General features: G+C 38.4%; 1 protein-coding gene across 2 annotated transcripts in view; it reads right to left on the reverse strand.

The window, feature by feature from the left end:
* LOC139939903 (uncharacterized) overlaps positions 1 to 15324 on the reverse strand; it is a 32044-nt gene that overhangs the window by 15184 nt on the left and 1536 nt on the right. Inside the window, exons 1-2 of one of the 2 annotated variants that reach the window (XM_071936066.1) lie at positions 11272 to 11378; positions 243 to 375 (exon numbers count right to left, since the gene is read on the reverse strand). In XM_071936066.1, the coding sequence (XP_071792167.1) occupies positions 243 to 375; positions 11272 to 11280 (142 nt within the window). In that variant the 5' untranslated portion in view covers positions 11281 to 11378. Of the gene's footprint in view, positions 1 to 242; positions 376 to 11271; positions 11379 to 15324 lie in introns of those variants that run through there. The other variant, XM_071936065.1, reaches the window with a different exon arrangement.

The raw sequence follows: 15324 nt of genomic DNA on the forward strand, positions 1-15324 counted from the left end.
TTTTGAACCAAACTTTCCCACAGTTCTCATATCTGGTTCTTTATAGACCCACAACTTCTTCCTAGAACAAAATTACTCCACGGTCGTTTCTCATAAAACTACCGTAATCTTCGGCTTATTGCAGCTTAAACACTGAGTGGCTTATAAACCGAAGATTACGATAGTTTAAATCTCAATGTCAACACAATACTAAAAAAAAATGGAAACCAATTCCTGGCAAATTCAGGGTCAATGTCACTCACATTCATGAGCATGCTTGCATCGTTGGAACCCGTTATCTCCCATGATCCTCTGGGTGCAGAGTTTATATCGGCAGGTTGTCCACAGGAGGCTGTTGGAGATGAAATCTAAACACACTGCATCAACGATCAGCACCTAATGCAAGATGAGAAAAACAAAATCATCAGTGGTGGGGCAGGCCTTTAAGGGCGAGGGCACCAAAGCATTTTCCCCATGGTAAGGACACCCTATGAGGAAATTGTAAATTTCTACCGGAGTATTTTAAGGGCACCAAGGCAATGACCAGGGGGCATGGAGGCAGTTGCCTTCGTTGCCCCTGTGAAGTATCTGGCCTGGTGGGGTCACACTGTCATGGCCGAGTGGTTTAGAGCATCAAATTTAAAGGAACACGTTGCCTTGGATCGGACGAGTTGGTCTATAAAAAGCGTTTTAAACCGTTTGTTATGAAATGCATATGGTTAGAAAGATGTGTTAAAAGTAGAATATAATGATCCACACAAGTATCACTCAAAATTGCACGGTTTTCATTTTACGTCGCGAACTAAAACGGTCGGCCATTTATGGGAGTCAAATTTTTGACCCCCATAAATGGCCGACCGTGTTTGTCGACGAGGCAAAACGAAAACCACGCAATTTCGAGGCATGTTTGTGTGGATCATTGTATTCCACTTTTACAACATCTTTCTAACCATACCGATTTTATAAAAAACGATACAGAACGCTTTTCAAAGACCAACTCGACCGATCCAAGGCAACGTGTTTCTTTAAGTTACTAGTGGTTAAATCACCAGAGTGTGGGTTCGAATCCCGGTCATTACACCTACAGGTGTTTTTGAGCAAGGTGCTTTACTGTACTTGTTACTCTTCATGTAAATGGGTACCTGCAAGGGCAGTAGAGGTTGATATTGTATATGAAAAAGCCAATGGAGTGCCACGGCAGCCCAGGGCTGTCCCGAGGGAGCTTAACAAGATTAAAGGAATGTTATTGACAGTAGCACTGACAAAGTTATTTGGGCAAACCGCGACTGGTTTATTATTAGATATAAAAATATCATTTTATTTCAATAAAACAATGAATTTATTCACAGGGCACAAAACATATGAAGGAAGTTAAAGTAATGATCAGTTAAGTATAATGTATGCAAATAAATGCTATAGAAGCCAAAGTTGCAAATGATGATGGTGAAACAGTCTGCTTCTTTAAATCTCTATTGGTTTACATGTACAATATAGGTACAAGTGAGTACTTTCTATTAGACCAACTGTTAATAATAATAATAATATGAACACTTATAGTGCGCCGGTATCCACCACAAGTGATGCTCATGGCGCAAGGAAGAAACACAAAATTAATGAAAAGCAGCTGTGAAAAAGTGGGTTTTGAGGGCCTCTTTGAACTTAACTGGATGAACTTAACTGTTCTGGATGATCTGTCTTCAATTTGTTTTAATTTATTTTTTGTCTTCAGTTTTTCAACATTGCGCTGTGTTGTGATGTTTGTATGCTCCCATACTTTGTTGTAGTTATAAGTAACAATTGTTTGGGATCCCTGCAAAGTTTAAAGGAACATTACAGAATTGGTTTTGCTAACAAAACAGTTGATGGCAGTGTAAGCACTCTATGTAATCCATCATCCATAAACTGCCAAACCTGTAGAAGTTTGAGATCGATCGGCCATCAGGGTCACGAGAAAATAGTGAACAACGATTACACATTTTGCATGACATCGATGGAAGAAAAAAAATGAATAAAACGCTCACTGAGCAATAAACTCCAAATGCAAAATTAGATTATTAATTTCTCACTAAATATGACATTTCAGTCATAAATATTTCAAGGGATGTTTTCTACTATCATCATCATTAGACCGTGTAAGTTTGTTGTAACTCTGTGATCTTCACGATTTTGTTTCTTACCAATTCTGAAGCGTTCCGTTAAATGTGGTTATATTTAAGCTATTCTTTTGTGGCTGCCCACCACATTTGAATAAACCAGAACAATAATAATAATTTATACTGAGGGCCAATACAAACCAGACACTTAACAAATGATTTATGTCTCTGCTATATAATAGGGTTTGATTATCCATAGCCTACATGTACACACAATCTGACCTTTGTTTGAAATTTCCAATGCTATAATGAAATTTTTCAGGGTATTTTCCTGTCCCTCAATTAATACACAATATATTGACTAAAATTACTAAAAATATATTGGGGGGGGGGGAGATGCGAAGGAGACAAAGGACAATCAGTCACCGATAATTCTATAAAGGTACAGTACACAATTCATGTGAGTGGAATCAGACGAAAGGATGACCCAAAAAAATTAATAAATTCCCCCCGAAAAACCTGGATGATAAAAAGGATCCACATTGTTGATTGTTCAACAAAATGAATGGGTCTTCGCTAAAGATAGCATTATATTGTAACAAGGTCCAACCAGGAAGTGTATCCTGTGAGTTAATCCAAGTGTCGCAATTTTAGTTCAAACGGTGGTTCTTCAACTGTGTCCACAAAATCATTTTAGTAAATAATGGGATTGTCTGATGCAATACTAGGAAAATCACCAACTTATGAAATGTTAAAAGCACTTGTCTAGACCAAGACTTAGAGAATTGTTTTTCACATTGTTGCTTAAAGGCAGTGGACACTTTTGGTAATTACTCAAAATAATTATCATCATAAAACCTTACTTGAATACGAGTAATGGGGAGAGGTTGATGGTATAAAACATTGTGAGAAACGGCTCCCTCTGAAGTGGAGTAGTTTTAGAGATAGAAGTAATTTTCCACGAATTTGATTTCAAGACCTCAAGTTTAGAATTTGAGGTCTGGAAATCAACCATCTAAATGCAAACAACTTCCTGTGACACGGATGTTTTTTCTTTTATTATTGTCTCGCAAACTTGACGACCAATTGAGCTCAAATTTTCACAGGTTTGTCATTTTATGCATGTTGAGATACACCAAGTGAGAAGACTGGCCTTTGACAATTACCAATAGTTTCCACTGTCTTTAAATAAACAACATTGAATACTTGAGTTATCATACTGTTATGTTATGCAATGCAAATGTACTTGCAGGGGATATATTCAAACTGAAGTAACCAACCGTTCATTTCATATCAGAAACATTTATTCCCACATGAATTATCAATAACCTTCAGTTTTTATACAATTTAATAATGTTTAATAGTGCTCTTCCCGAACTCTAGTTTAAAGTAAAAACATCCAAACCAAATGTGATAGAATGCACCTGTAAAATGTATGCAGCCTTTTCAAATGAAAGCGTATTTCAGTTGTGGCAACAGAGATTGTAAAACATAATTTTTCTTTACTGAAACTTTGACAATTATTCTCAAAGAGGACCAGTACTAATCTAATATTTAAAGGGTGGCTGCAGTGTTTTTTTTTTATTAAAAACGATTAAACATGACTTTTTAAACCTGAAATATTTTTATTTTTTTTTAAATGCGCAAGTATTTTAAAAATGGTTTTCAAGAGATTAGGGGAACCCAACCCGCCCCTAAAAGGGAGCCTTCATTTGCATAAACGTGACGTCATTTCAGTAACCCGAGCTGTCGCGCCCCCTGGCTGTGTGCATATAGAGACGTGTGTACTGTGTGGCCTGGTACCTAGACGCGTGTAGTTAGGGACCATACTCTTTTTGCCGGCGATATGTTTAAATTCCCTGACGTGACGTTGATGGTAGGGGGCGGTAACAATCCACAAAACGGGGGCGGGGGGGGGGGGGGGGGGGGCATGAATTATTTGCTAATTATGCAGGTCAGATGTCGGGAATAAACAAAACACATTGTATTGATGTTTAATACATACATCAGAAATAATTGACAGCAAAATTAACAGTTTTATTTTAACTCACTGCAGCATCCCTTTAACTTTCTGATTGAAATTAATTATTTGTAAGTTATATATATGTATGTATATTTGGTTTGCGGTAACACCATGTGTGTATCTACTTGCCAGGTAGAGTTGCTCCAGGTAGAGCAAGCTAGTCCAAACTTTGAGACAAATTCAGAACTGACTCCGAGGCAGTACAGTTAATTACGATCCTATGTACATGTATAAGCTAAAGTAGTAGTCCAGTCTAATATCTGTACCATCCGCCCTGGTAATAGTTAAAAAGCAGGACAGTTCTTTTCAGAACTGAGAAGTCTCGCGAATCTCCGATTATTAACTCTGCGGCAGTAGAATAAAGCAAGACAGTTCCCTAAGAACAACTCTACCTGGCAAGAAGATACACACATGGTTTTACCGCAAACCAAATATACATTGATACCTCACCATGCAATGCCTCAAATCCTACATAAGTTATATGTACCAACCTTGCACTTTGTCCAAGATAGTCAAGTCTCGCGAGAATACAGCAGGAATTGCGGAGGAGATTCTGAATATAGAGTCGGAATGCTACAGACATTTAACAACTTGTGCCCCCAAAAATACAATAAAAAAATAAATAAAATAAAAACCCTCAACAAACTACACTTGATGACAAATCTTTAATGGTGAGATAGTGGTTTGTGGCGGTGCTCTAGCGAAATCACTGCTCTCACAGTAACTGTTGGTTGCCAACTTTGCCAGCAGTCTCGCGAGAACCGCAGGAATTGCGGGGAGATTCTGAATATGTGAGTCGGAACGCTACAGAAATTTAACAACTTGTCCACATGTCTAACCACAAACAGATAACCAAAGAAATCCAAAAATCACATGTATTGATGACAAAACTTTGAAAGACAAAAACTAAACTATTCTTTGTTGTTTTCTCTACTTAGTGTCATGCATGCAGTGAGATTACAATGCACATTGTAGAGGTTGTATAGACAAAAACTTATTTGACGACACAAATAAAAAACCCAATACTTTCAATGACCAGGTTTGGCTGTCTGGATGAACCAAGGAATTATTTTATTTTTTTGTATACTGGAATACAACAGAATGAAGTTGATGTTGCCCCGTTTTCAAGGTTTGTTTTAACCATACTGGGAATGTGCAACGTAAAATGCTCAATTTAAAATAATGATGTTAATTTGGGTGTGTCTCATCTCTCAACCATCCTTTTTTCAGTATTTCAAAATAAAAATTATTAATACTATTGATTGTTGTGTATGTTATGGTAAAATAATGATGTTAATTTGGGTGTGTCTCATCTCTCAACCATCTTTTTTTTTCAGTATTTCAAAATAAAAATTATGAATACTATTGATTGTTGTGTGTGTTATGTACATGTAAGTAAGTCTGCAGGCCTGATAATTCACGGAGGCAACAGGGGCGATTGCCTCTATGCCCCCTAGTCATTGCCTTGGTGCCTTTGAAATGTTTCAATAAAAATTCATAATTTCCTCATAGGGTACCCTTTACTTCGAAGAAACTGCCTTAGAACCATTAGCCTTTCAAAAAGGAAGCACACAGGCCTGTAACTGTAAGTCTGTTCTTACAATCATGCTATGAGAATACTTCTTCTCAAACAAGTACACGTAACTTGGTAACAATAACTTTGGAATTACGTTTCTAAAATCTGCCAAATAACTGTCCAACCACAGGCTTACCATGAAACAGTGGAATATGACTGTACCACTAGACAAAAGAAAAATCAGCACAAAATGGTCAAGTGACATAAAGAACACCTTGTACAGCACAGGCTTGCCATGAAACAGTGGAATATGACTGTACCACTAGACTAAAAAAAATCAGCACAAAATGGTCACCTGACATTAAGAACACCTTGTACAGTATTGCACGCACGTCATCAACCAAGCTATAACAAGATTTGAAAATAATGAGAGAGGCTATTTAAAAACTAACTATAGGCTTGTTCTGATTAGTGTCTGACGTACATTGCCGAATGACTAAGGATGATTGCCCGTCAGTCTCAGCTCTCCTTGATTCAAGATGAATACTGTCTGGGGATCAAGTGCAAATCTAAAGTGCACTTTATAAAAAAAATCTTGAAATCTCATGCGGTTTCAAACAGATGTCATAGACTATTTATAGACAGCCCCCATGAAACAAAATAAAATGTATTTTTATCTCAGCCTAGGGGAAATGAGGGCGACAAGAAAGGGTCAAGAAATCTCCAGGTAGTTTTACAAAAATTTAGTTATGGAGTTTAGTCTGATTTTCAGGTTTGAATTAAACCACCAACATTAATGTAGGGTTTGCTGGCAGCTTTTACGTTGTTGCTTTTGCTGTTCTAGTGCTAAGGCAAATTCAAATTACACCAAAAATAACAACATTTCCCGACGTGTGATCTGATTGGAACAGGAAGCAACATCTTTTTATTTCTGGAAAACGACTTCCAATCTTCAAAGTTCCCAAGATACACAATAGATCATGCTTATTAGTGTGATTACAAAAGTGTGAAGTTTTATCACCTGATATGTTGGGAAAATGTTGATATCAATGTTAACATCTAGAAGGTACAAAACACTGATTGGCCAAAATGTAATGATTTTCTGAAGAATTTACATGTTCCTGAAAATGGTGACGATATAAGGAGTAGAACATAAGATGGAGACTACATTTGACTAAGATTATCTATTATGGAAAAAACAACCTGCTTGCTTATTTTGATGAAAATACTTTCTTTCTTTCTATAAGGAACATGCAACATAAAATATGGCAACTGTTTCAATTAAAAGCCAGGATGTGGTTTGGAACCAAAAATAAACAGAGAATTAAAACTTATTTATTTTAATGAGCTCTAAATAAAGTCAACAATCTGACTCATTGAAGTGGAGCCTTCTCAAAATATGTGTATCTACTGAAAAAGGATGTTAGAAACTGAAATTTCAGACAAGTTGAGTAAATTTGCCAGAAACATAAAGCGTAATGATAAACAGGGCCTTCACATTTCTTGTTTACATCTTCACACATAAGAATGAATAAAAAATAGGAGGGGTGTGCACATTTAAAACAGGGCATTCCAAAACAACAAGGCATAGAAACACTAGTGTTTCTCAAAGATTTAAGATTAGTCTTATAAATACTCTTCCTTACTTAAGATCAGTATTACGTTTTTGAAAAAGTGTTAGGACTAGTCCTAATGTAGGACTATATTTTGTGAAATGGAGCCCAGGAAAGCCATTCTAAAACCTTAAATTAATTTGCAAAAGTTTGGTAAGTGTTGCTTAGCTCACAAAACAAAACAGTCAAAAACGTGGAAAACTACTACAGACTTTACACTGTATGTTAGATTTTAGACAGTCAATCTTGTACACCATAACCAAAGAAGAAAGAAATCACACTCAACTTAGATATAAGCTACAAGCTCGTCAACTTATCAGGTTATCAAGTAAAAATACTTGTAATACTCACATTGAAATAATGTTGTTACACAGGAAACGTTCAAATGGTGGAATCATCACACACACTGAAGTGACACAACTTGGTGCAGTTAAGAGTATGATTAGACCGATAATCGTATGAAACCTTGATACACACCGAAGTGACACAACTTGACCGACAACCGTGTAGGTACGTTGGTCAGAATGTTTGGAAAAAGTTTAGAGTAAAAATGAGCTAACTTTCTCCGGTGTAGTCAGGGGGAGATCCAGTAGGCGACTGGACCCAAATTACTGAGTGTACAGTCTATTTAAAGGGGAAGTCTATGTCACTACTCGTAATTGAATTAGAGAGAAACCTACGCAAACGATGGTCGGTCATGAGTCACTGTGTCTGTAATGGAGGATCACCATCCCTCCGGGGGGGAAATGTGAAGTATTTTGTGACAAGAATAGGTTGATCGGAAAAGTTTGGTGGATTATTTTTCTGGACTGAGGTGAGACAAATTTTGACTATACTGAACTTGTACATCAAAACTGCATGACATCACAAAATGATTTCGGTTGGTAATCATCATGTTTCATTGAAGGATTTGGGCGTAATATAGATGGATTGCAATACGCGTCATCGACCGCCATCTTTGATTTGACACTTGAAAAGTGCACGCCTGTACGCACTGCGCATGACTCCTGTGCCTTCCACGTGTAAAATACATTAAAGAAGGCGGTCGATGACGCGTATTGCAGTACATCTATTGATTTGGGAGGAGGGGGATGTTGTTTAAGAAAAATTAGTTTTCAAAGGATGTGTGGACTTGGGTGAGTTTGACAATTTTAAGATTGATAAAATGATATTCTGACATGATTTGTTTCCATAAAAAGAGGAAAATGTTGTTGACTGCCAGGCCAGATCTATTATTATAATTAATTACATCAAATCAAATGTTATCTTCATTGACATTATAGTTTCTGTGGACCTCAACACATCCTGATTTCCTAGTTATTAACAACAAAACCTTTCACAATGAACCAAACACAAATCAGGTTTTACCTCAATCTCACAGGTCAAAGTTTATCGGGAAGGACCCTCCAGCCAATTTTTGAGCATCATTGTATCTAAGAAAAACTATCACCCAATCACGACCCTTCCACTTACAATTGAACAAAATACACATGAAGACTGTACATGGATGTCCATATCCATGACATCAAGGACACGTCCATCCACCCATTGACATCTGTGGGGTGGTGATGTCACTAATTCATAATTAGGTCAAGCAGGCACAAGCCTAATGGCTTTTTATAAATCCTACTACCCAATCTTCTTCAAATTAAGCTCTACCCCCCCTCCTCCAGTTCTCTCTCTCTCTCTACGTCTGCCCATAATGCCTTCAATTAGTTCTGTATGGTAGCTAGCAAGATACATTGTACACAGTGTACACTTAGCTTGGCATTTCACAAGTTGTTCGCTGATCTCAAGTTTTGTCTGTGGATATTTTCTGCAGCAGTGGGGAAGTACTGTCAAACTGTTTTTAAATCACATAGAGGAAGACAAGAGTAAAACAAATTGTACAACACCTTGAAACGAAATAACACCATGCATTGCAATTGTTCCTAGATGGACAATTTCTCCACAATAGATAGTTCCCACATGACGTAAATCGGCCATCTTCACGGGCAATTTGAAACACATAGCCATGTGTTTTGCTCGAGAACAGCGTGCAGCACGCGCAGAGTTCACAAAACTCATTGCCTGATTGGTTAGTAAACAGCGTGGTTGTGTTAATAAACTGAGCGCTTGACGCGCCTGCACGCTTAAATGCTATTTGCCCGTAAAGATGGCGTCTATTGCAACTTATCTATATGCACTTTTACTTGAATTATTTAATTTCATTGAGCTTTTCCTATAACCAGCTCTTTCCTCAAATGTAGATGCTACAACACTTTCAGCAGAACTGTGTTAAAAAATGAAATAAATGGTGCTTATAAACACAGATCTAAAAAACACACAACTTCTTTCATCATTCTGACAACTAATTTAGATCTGCACTCATTTTAAAATTACCACAACTGGAAATTATGACATGCATTTTGTCATCATACATGAAGCTGTTGTTTATCTTTGTCTGTCAAATTAATTTAGATCTGCACTCAATTTAAAATTACCACGGCTGGAAATTATGACATGCATTTTGTCATCATACATGAAGCTGTTGTTTGTCTTTGTCTGCCAAAAAAAAGAAGCCCTGGTTAGTTACCCACTCCCCCCCCCCCCACCCCCGAAATAACAAAGAAAAAACTAGGAGGAAGAGGGGTAGACGTGCACTTAGAAGTAAACACAAACTCCCACACAAACTCCCACACACTTGAGTTATCAAACTGAAAACATACTGTCTCAAATACAAGTATTCACCACTCCTCAGGGAGCAGAAATGTTATTCTTAATGTCATTTAAGCGACACCCAACCCCCTTTTTTAACATTCTCCTTTCCTATACTGTTGGGATTAAACCCTACAAACCTAGTGTAAAGCATGACTTCCTGATTAAATTATCATCATGCTGGTAAGAGGACCTGCATCCGCTCTGAAGGAAGGCAATATGGGACAACCTCAGAAACTGGATTCCTTCCTCTGTACTAACCAAAGAATTTGCCTGGACATCAAACTGTTGCCTACTTCATGTTTTTTTTATAGGGTAAGGGCACCAAGGCATTTTCTCCTTGTTGAAGGGCACGCTTAACTTAATGAAGAAATTGTATATTTCTACTAGAGCATTCCAAGGGTACTAAGGTAATGACCTGGGGGCATCGAGGCAATCGTCTTCCTTGCCTTAACCACCTCTTCTTTCTACTCTAGATGTTACAACACTTTTCAGCAGAGTGGTGATTAATGATGTCATGCTCACCAGGTTGGTGGGCAGTTAGTAAAATGCTCACTTCACTGCATAACGTACGGCATAGAGTTAATATGAAAACACACAGTGAAATTGCCCACCAGTATGGCCGTTCAAGATTTTTCTGATGATGACGTCAGGTGAAATGGGTCAATAATTTGATTTCCATGTAGCAGGCCTGGAATTACATGGAGGCCAAGGGCACTGTTGACCCTGGTCTTGGCCATTTGTGCCCCTTCAAGGGTTTCCCATAGACTTTAAAATTTTCCAATGGATGTGCCCTTTGCAAAATGAAAATGGCTTTGTCCTCTCAAAGATTAATTCTAGGCTAGATATAGATTTTAACTTAATTACTCTGGCAGAGGCATTGAGTGCGTTTTATGAAACTTTTTACAATAACAGTATAGCCTAATCTGTGTAAACCCATGACTAACGCAACATGATAAAACAAGTAGGCCCCAAAATTGCTTTTCTTTAATTGGCACATGCATAAGAAACAGTTGAGATGTTTCACTCAGTTTGTTGAAATCCCTATACGAAAGTTTTGAAGAATTCAAAACGAAAACCGACACCTTTAAGTGGCAGATCCCTTCTTTCAAAACCTGGGGAGAAAAGTTACATTGACGTCAAACACAGCTACAAAATTCCCACCACATCATCAAACCATGATCAAACATAACAGGTGCCCATGAAACACACCCTCTTCTAGCATGCAGGAGGAGGGGGGAGGGAGTTGTGGTTAGATTCGACCTCTTGGCAAGGAGGGGTGGAGGGGGCAGATTGTCTACTGTACAACCCTGGGAGTGTAAACCACAAGACGAAGAGGAAAGAACTTACCTGGGACATAATTGAGACTAAATGTCTACCTAAGGCCAGGCAGTGCCGGACTCAACTTCATGGCTCTGCTAACCGCCAAATTCTGTGCATACAATGTCTGATCACCATTCTCTGCTTGCCGCGCTGTGTACGGAAAAGAGGCCTAGTAAAGTGGAGTAACCACGCTCACTAGCAAATTCCCAGCTAACCCTTGAAATTCACGTGACATACATGTAAGCGCAGAATTCCCTGCTTCGGCAAACGTACATTCTTTGCTTCTGGTAAAAGCAGAGCCATGAAATTGGGCCCTGGTTTCATAGAAATTCTTTTAAATGCAGAAAAAAACTAAGCACAACAAATTTACGCTTATAAATCAGAACAAGGCTACCAGCCAAAATACCATATCTCAGTGCCGGCTTACTTTTTGCCTGGCAGAAATGTGCTAAGAAATACTTTCTGTTATTATTAAGCAGCTCTTTGAGATCGGAACAGGGGCCAAAAGTCATACAGCCTGTTAGCAAACAAACTGCTAAACACAGACAAAAAACTTGCTTGGGAGAACGGAAAATGGTTAGCAGACCCATATTTTGTTTAGAAAGAGTTCAATAATTTGCAACTTAAAATCTAGGCCTCAAGAGAGGCTGGCAGATTAAAAAACAGTGTCTGAAATTGACCTTCAAAATAAAAAAGACTGGACAGAAGGGAAGATGGAGGAGGGAGCCAGTCAATCAGACTGGCAGGGGGGGGGGATAAAGTGTTTCTAAGTATCTGATACGCCACGTAGGCAGCGGAGGCGATTGCCTCCATGCCCCCTGGTCATTGCCTTGGTGCCCTTTACCAAGGAGAAAAGGACTTAGTGCCCTTGCCGAAGCATACAGGCCTGAAACTGTGATGGAGACCATGAGATTACTATGAAATGAACTAGTTCAAACCTGGAATCACATGTTTTATTTGCATGAATAGAATATCCATATACATGTATTGGTTTTATGCAGCGGCGTAACCAGAGGGGGGGCAGGGGGGGCCGGCGCCCCCCCGCTCAGAACCCTTGCCCCAACTCTTGCCCCCCCATATGAAATCAGAGATAAGTATATTCTTATAGGCCTTATATATAAATCGTTTAAGGCTGCATAAAATGCTGCCGTAAAATGGAAAACTTTTATTCATTATCAGTAGGCCCTTTGTGGACTATAACATGAAAAATGCGTGGAAACGCGCGCGCGATCGTATTGGCGGTAAATGTTTGTTGTGGTTTTGCGGTTACAGAGGATGCAGGATGTGACAAAGTTCTGTTAAATACGTGGTGGTCTGAACGCAGACCAATAGCTCCGTAAACACACAGTCAGATCATGTCTACCTCCATGGTCAGATGCACTACAGAGAAATTTACTACAGCACAAAAATGGCCAGCGAAAAAGGTTGCTTAGACCATTTCTTCTCCTCTCAATTGCAAGCGGTGCAATTGAGAGGTAGGCCTATTATTTTTAAATATCCGTTTCGTAACTAAAATGTGATTATTAAGCACCCACAATTTTGATCCTGTATTTTTGGCTTACACTTGTTACAATAAGGCCGAGTAAAAAAAGAAACATGTTTAGTGTCTGGGTTTCTCAAAAATAAGGAAGGAGGAGGGGCTTTTTATTTTTTATTTCAAGATGGTTGCCATGATTGTCAAATATCAACTGTTTTTTTTCTGCTGCTGAAATACACAAAACATTAATGAAACAGTTTGGTCAAGGCATTCAGACAAGACATTCAGATTTTTTTTGTTTTGCTGAGATCATTTAAAATAACCCTTTTTCAAAAAGAAAAAAAAAATGTGCATAAAAAAACTTAAGAAAAAAAAGAGGTGTCCTGTAAAAAGGAAGCGGGCGGGGACGCTAAACATTTCTATTTTTCTATTTTTACTTGGCCTAATATTATTATGTTTTGGGTATTTACACACCCACAAAGCCTAGTTGAGAATACCATGTACAACTCTAAATTGGTACTTGTTGACCACAGTTGGTAATTTAATCCTTTTATACAGTCAAAAAGTTTTATCTTATACAAAATGACATGTTCTCTAAGATTTTGTTGTTTTCGCAATCTTTTGTTACATGCTGACTATAGACTGTTTTAGAACTGCATTGGTGTGTATCAACTATATATCAGTTAACATATTTAATACTAATCTTGCACTTCTTTGGCCCCCCCCCCCAAATTTAATCTTTGCCCCCACTTGCCCCACCAAATGAAAATGTCTAGTTACGCCACTGGTTTTATGGTCCCCTTTAATATTCATGACTCGATTCAACAGGATTTACCTTACTCTCATTGTCAATAGGGAAGTACATGTAGCTGCATAATTGAGATGAGCATGCAGGACATTAGACACCTTGTGACATCACAAAACAAGGTTTCTAATGTCCTGCATGCTCATCTCAATTATCAACCAAAAGATAAAGGAATTCTATATACCACAGGACTGGAATTATAAACAGGCCATGGCCACCGAATGCCCCCCCCCCCTCCCCCGATGTCAGCCTTGGTGGTCCTTCAGAAGTTTCCCATTGACACTAAGATTTTCTAGTGGAAGTGCCCTTTGCAAAATGAAAATGGTCTTGCGCTTTTAAAGATGAATTTGCATGCCTGCCTATGATGAGCCTTTCAGCTTAGAAATTATTAGATTTGGGTGCAGCACAGTAGTACATGAAGACAATAGAATGCAGGTTGAAAGGCCCTTAAAGCCATTGGACAGGTTTGGTAAACAGTATTGTCCAAACCTATAAAATAACAAACCTGTGAAAGTTTAGGTTCAATCGGTCATCGTAGTCGGGAGAAAATAACGGGAAAACCCACTCTTGTTTCCGCACGTTTCGCCTTTTAATGTTTTCTCAAAAAGTAAAGCATTTCATGTACTAATATTTCAGGAGAAGTCTTTCACCATTACCTTCTGTAAACCCTGTAAATTATTTTTAAATCTGTGTTTTTTGGTTTTTTTTTTTCTGTACCGAAAGTGTATTCATAGCTTTAATATTATGGCACACTGGTGATAATTCGGCCACAGACATGACAAAGGAAAATTAGAGGAACTGAGGCCTTTAATGTAAACAGGATGCACAAATAACACACTGTACATGTACCGGTATGTCACGTCAATGAGGTTGAACTTGAAACGGGATCAAAATTCAACCCAGGACCTCTTAGTTTACTAAAACGCATGCCATTCACAGCTGAAATATGATAAAATAAGGGAATAAAAGAGTAGGTAACAAGGTTTGAAATGGTCCGTTTTAAAACTGGCAGGGTAATGACCATGCCATAATAAAGATGTCAAATGTTGACTTTCAGGGAAGCTGCAATCTTGTTGATCTTCAATTCATAATCATACATGTAGACGTTAAACCAATGTTTGTGAGGGAGATTGGCTGTTGCCAGCTTGGTGCTTATATCCATTGTGGGAGTTTGCCGAATTCCCTTGATGGGAAGATCACTCAAACAAACAAACAAACAAACAAACAAACAAACAAACAAACTGGCCTAGGTATGAACTGCAGATGTTTAACTTTTTAAGGAGAACAGTGACAGTGCCCAGTTACTGTCTTCAAGCAACAGGCTACATTATATTATTTCATTTTTTTTGCCATCTGGGCCCAATTTCATGGCTCTGCTTACGGTAAGCACAGAATTAGCGCTTACGGAAGCAGGGAATTCTGTGCTTACTACAAGCGTATATCACTGGTTAGCGGCGAATTTTTGCTTCTGCGCGTGCGTACTCTGCGTAACTAGGAATCCTCTGCTAACAAGGCTAGCGCAGAAATTCGAAATCGTGATCGTAAGCCCAGAATTCTGTGGTAAGCAGAGCCATGAAATTGGGCCCAGGTCTTTAGCAGAGATTGAAAAAAAGTTATTTCTTGGCTGCCACAGGGTTTTAAAATAAAGAAGGAAAACAATTTCTACATTTGTGCAACTTCCCAGTCCGTTCTTTTCTTCAGAACTTCACACAGATAGGATTAAGCAAGTTTGCTCGTGGAACTAAAGTTCGTACCGCTATTGTGGAACGAACGAACCTCATAATATTCTAGGAGTAGG

The sequence above is a fragment of the Asterias amurensis genome, chromosome 7 (assembly GCF_032118995.1).
Source record: "Asterias amurensis chromosome 7, ASM3211899v1".
Classification (NCBI taxonomy): Eukaryota; Metazoa; Echinodermata; class Asteroidea; order Forcipulatida; family Asteriidae; genus Asterias; species Asterias amurensis.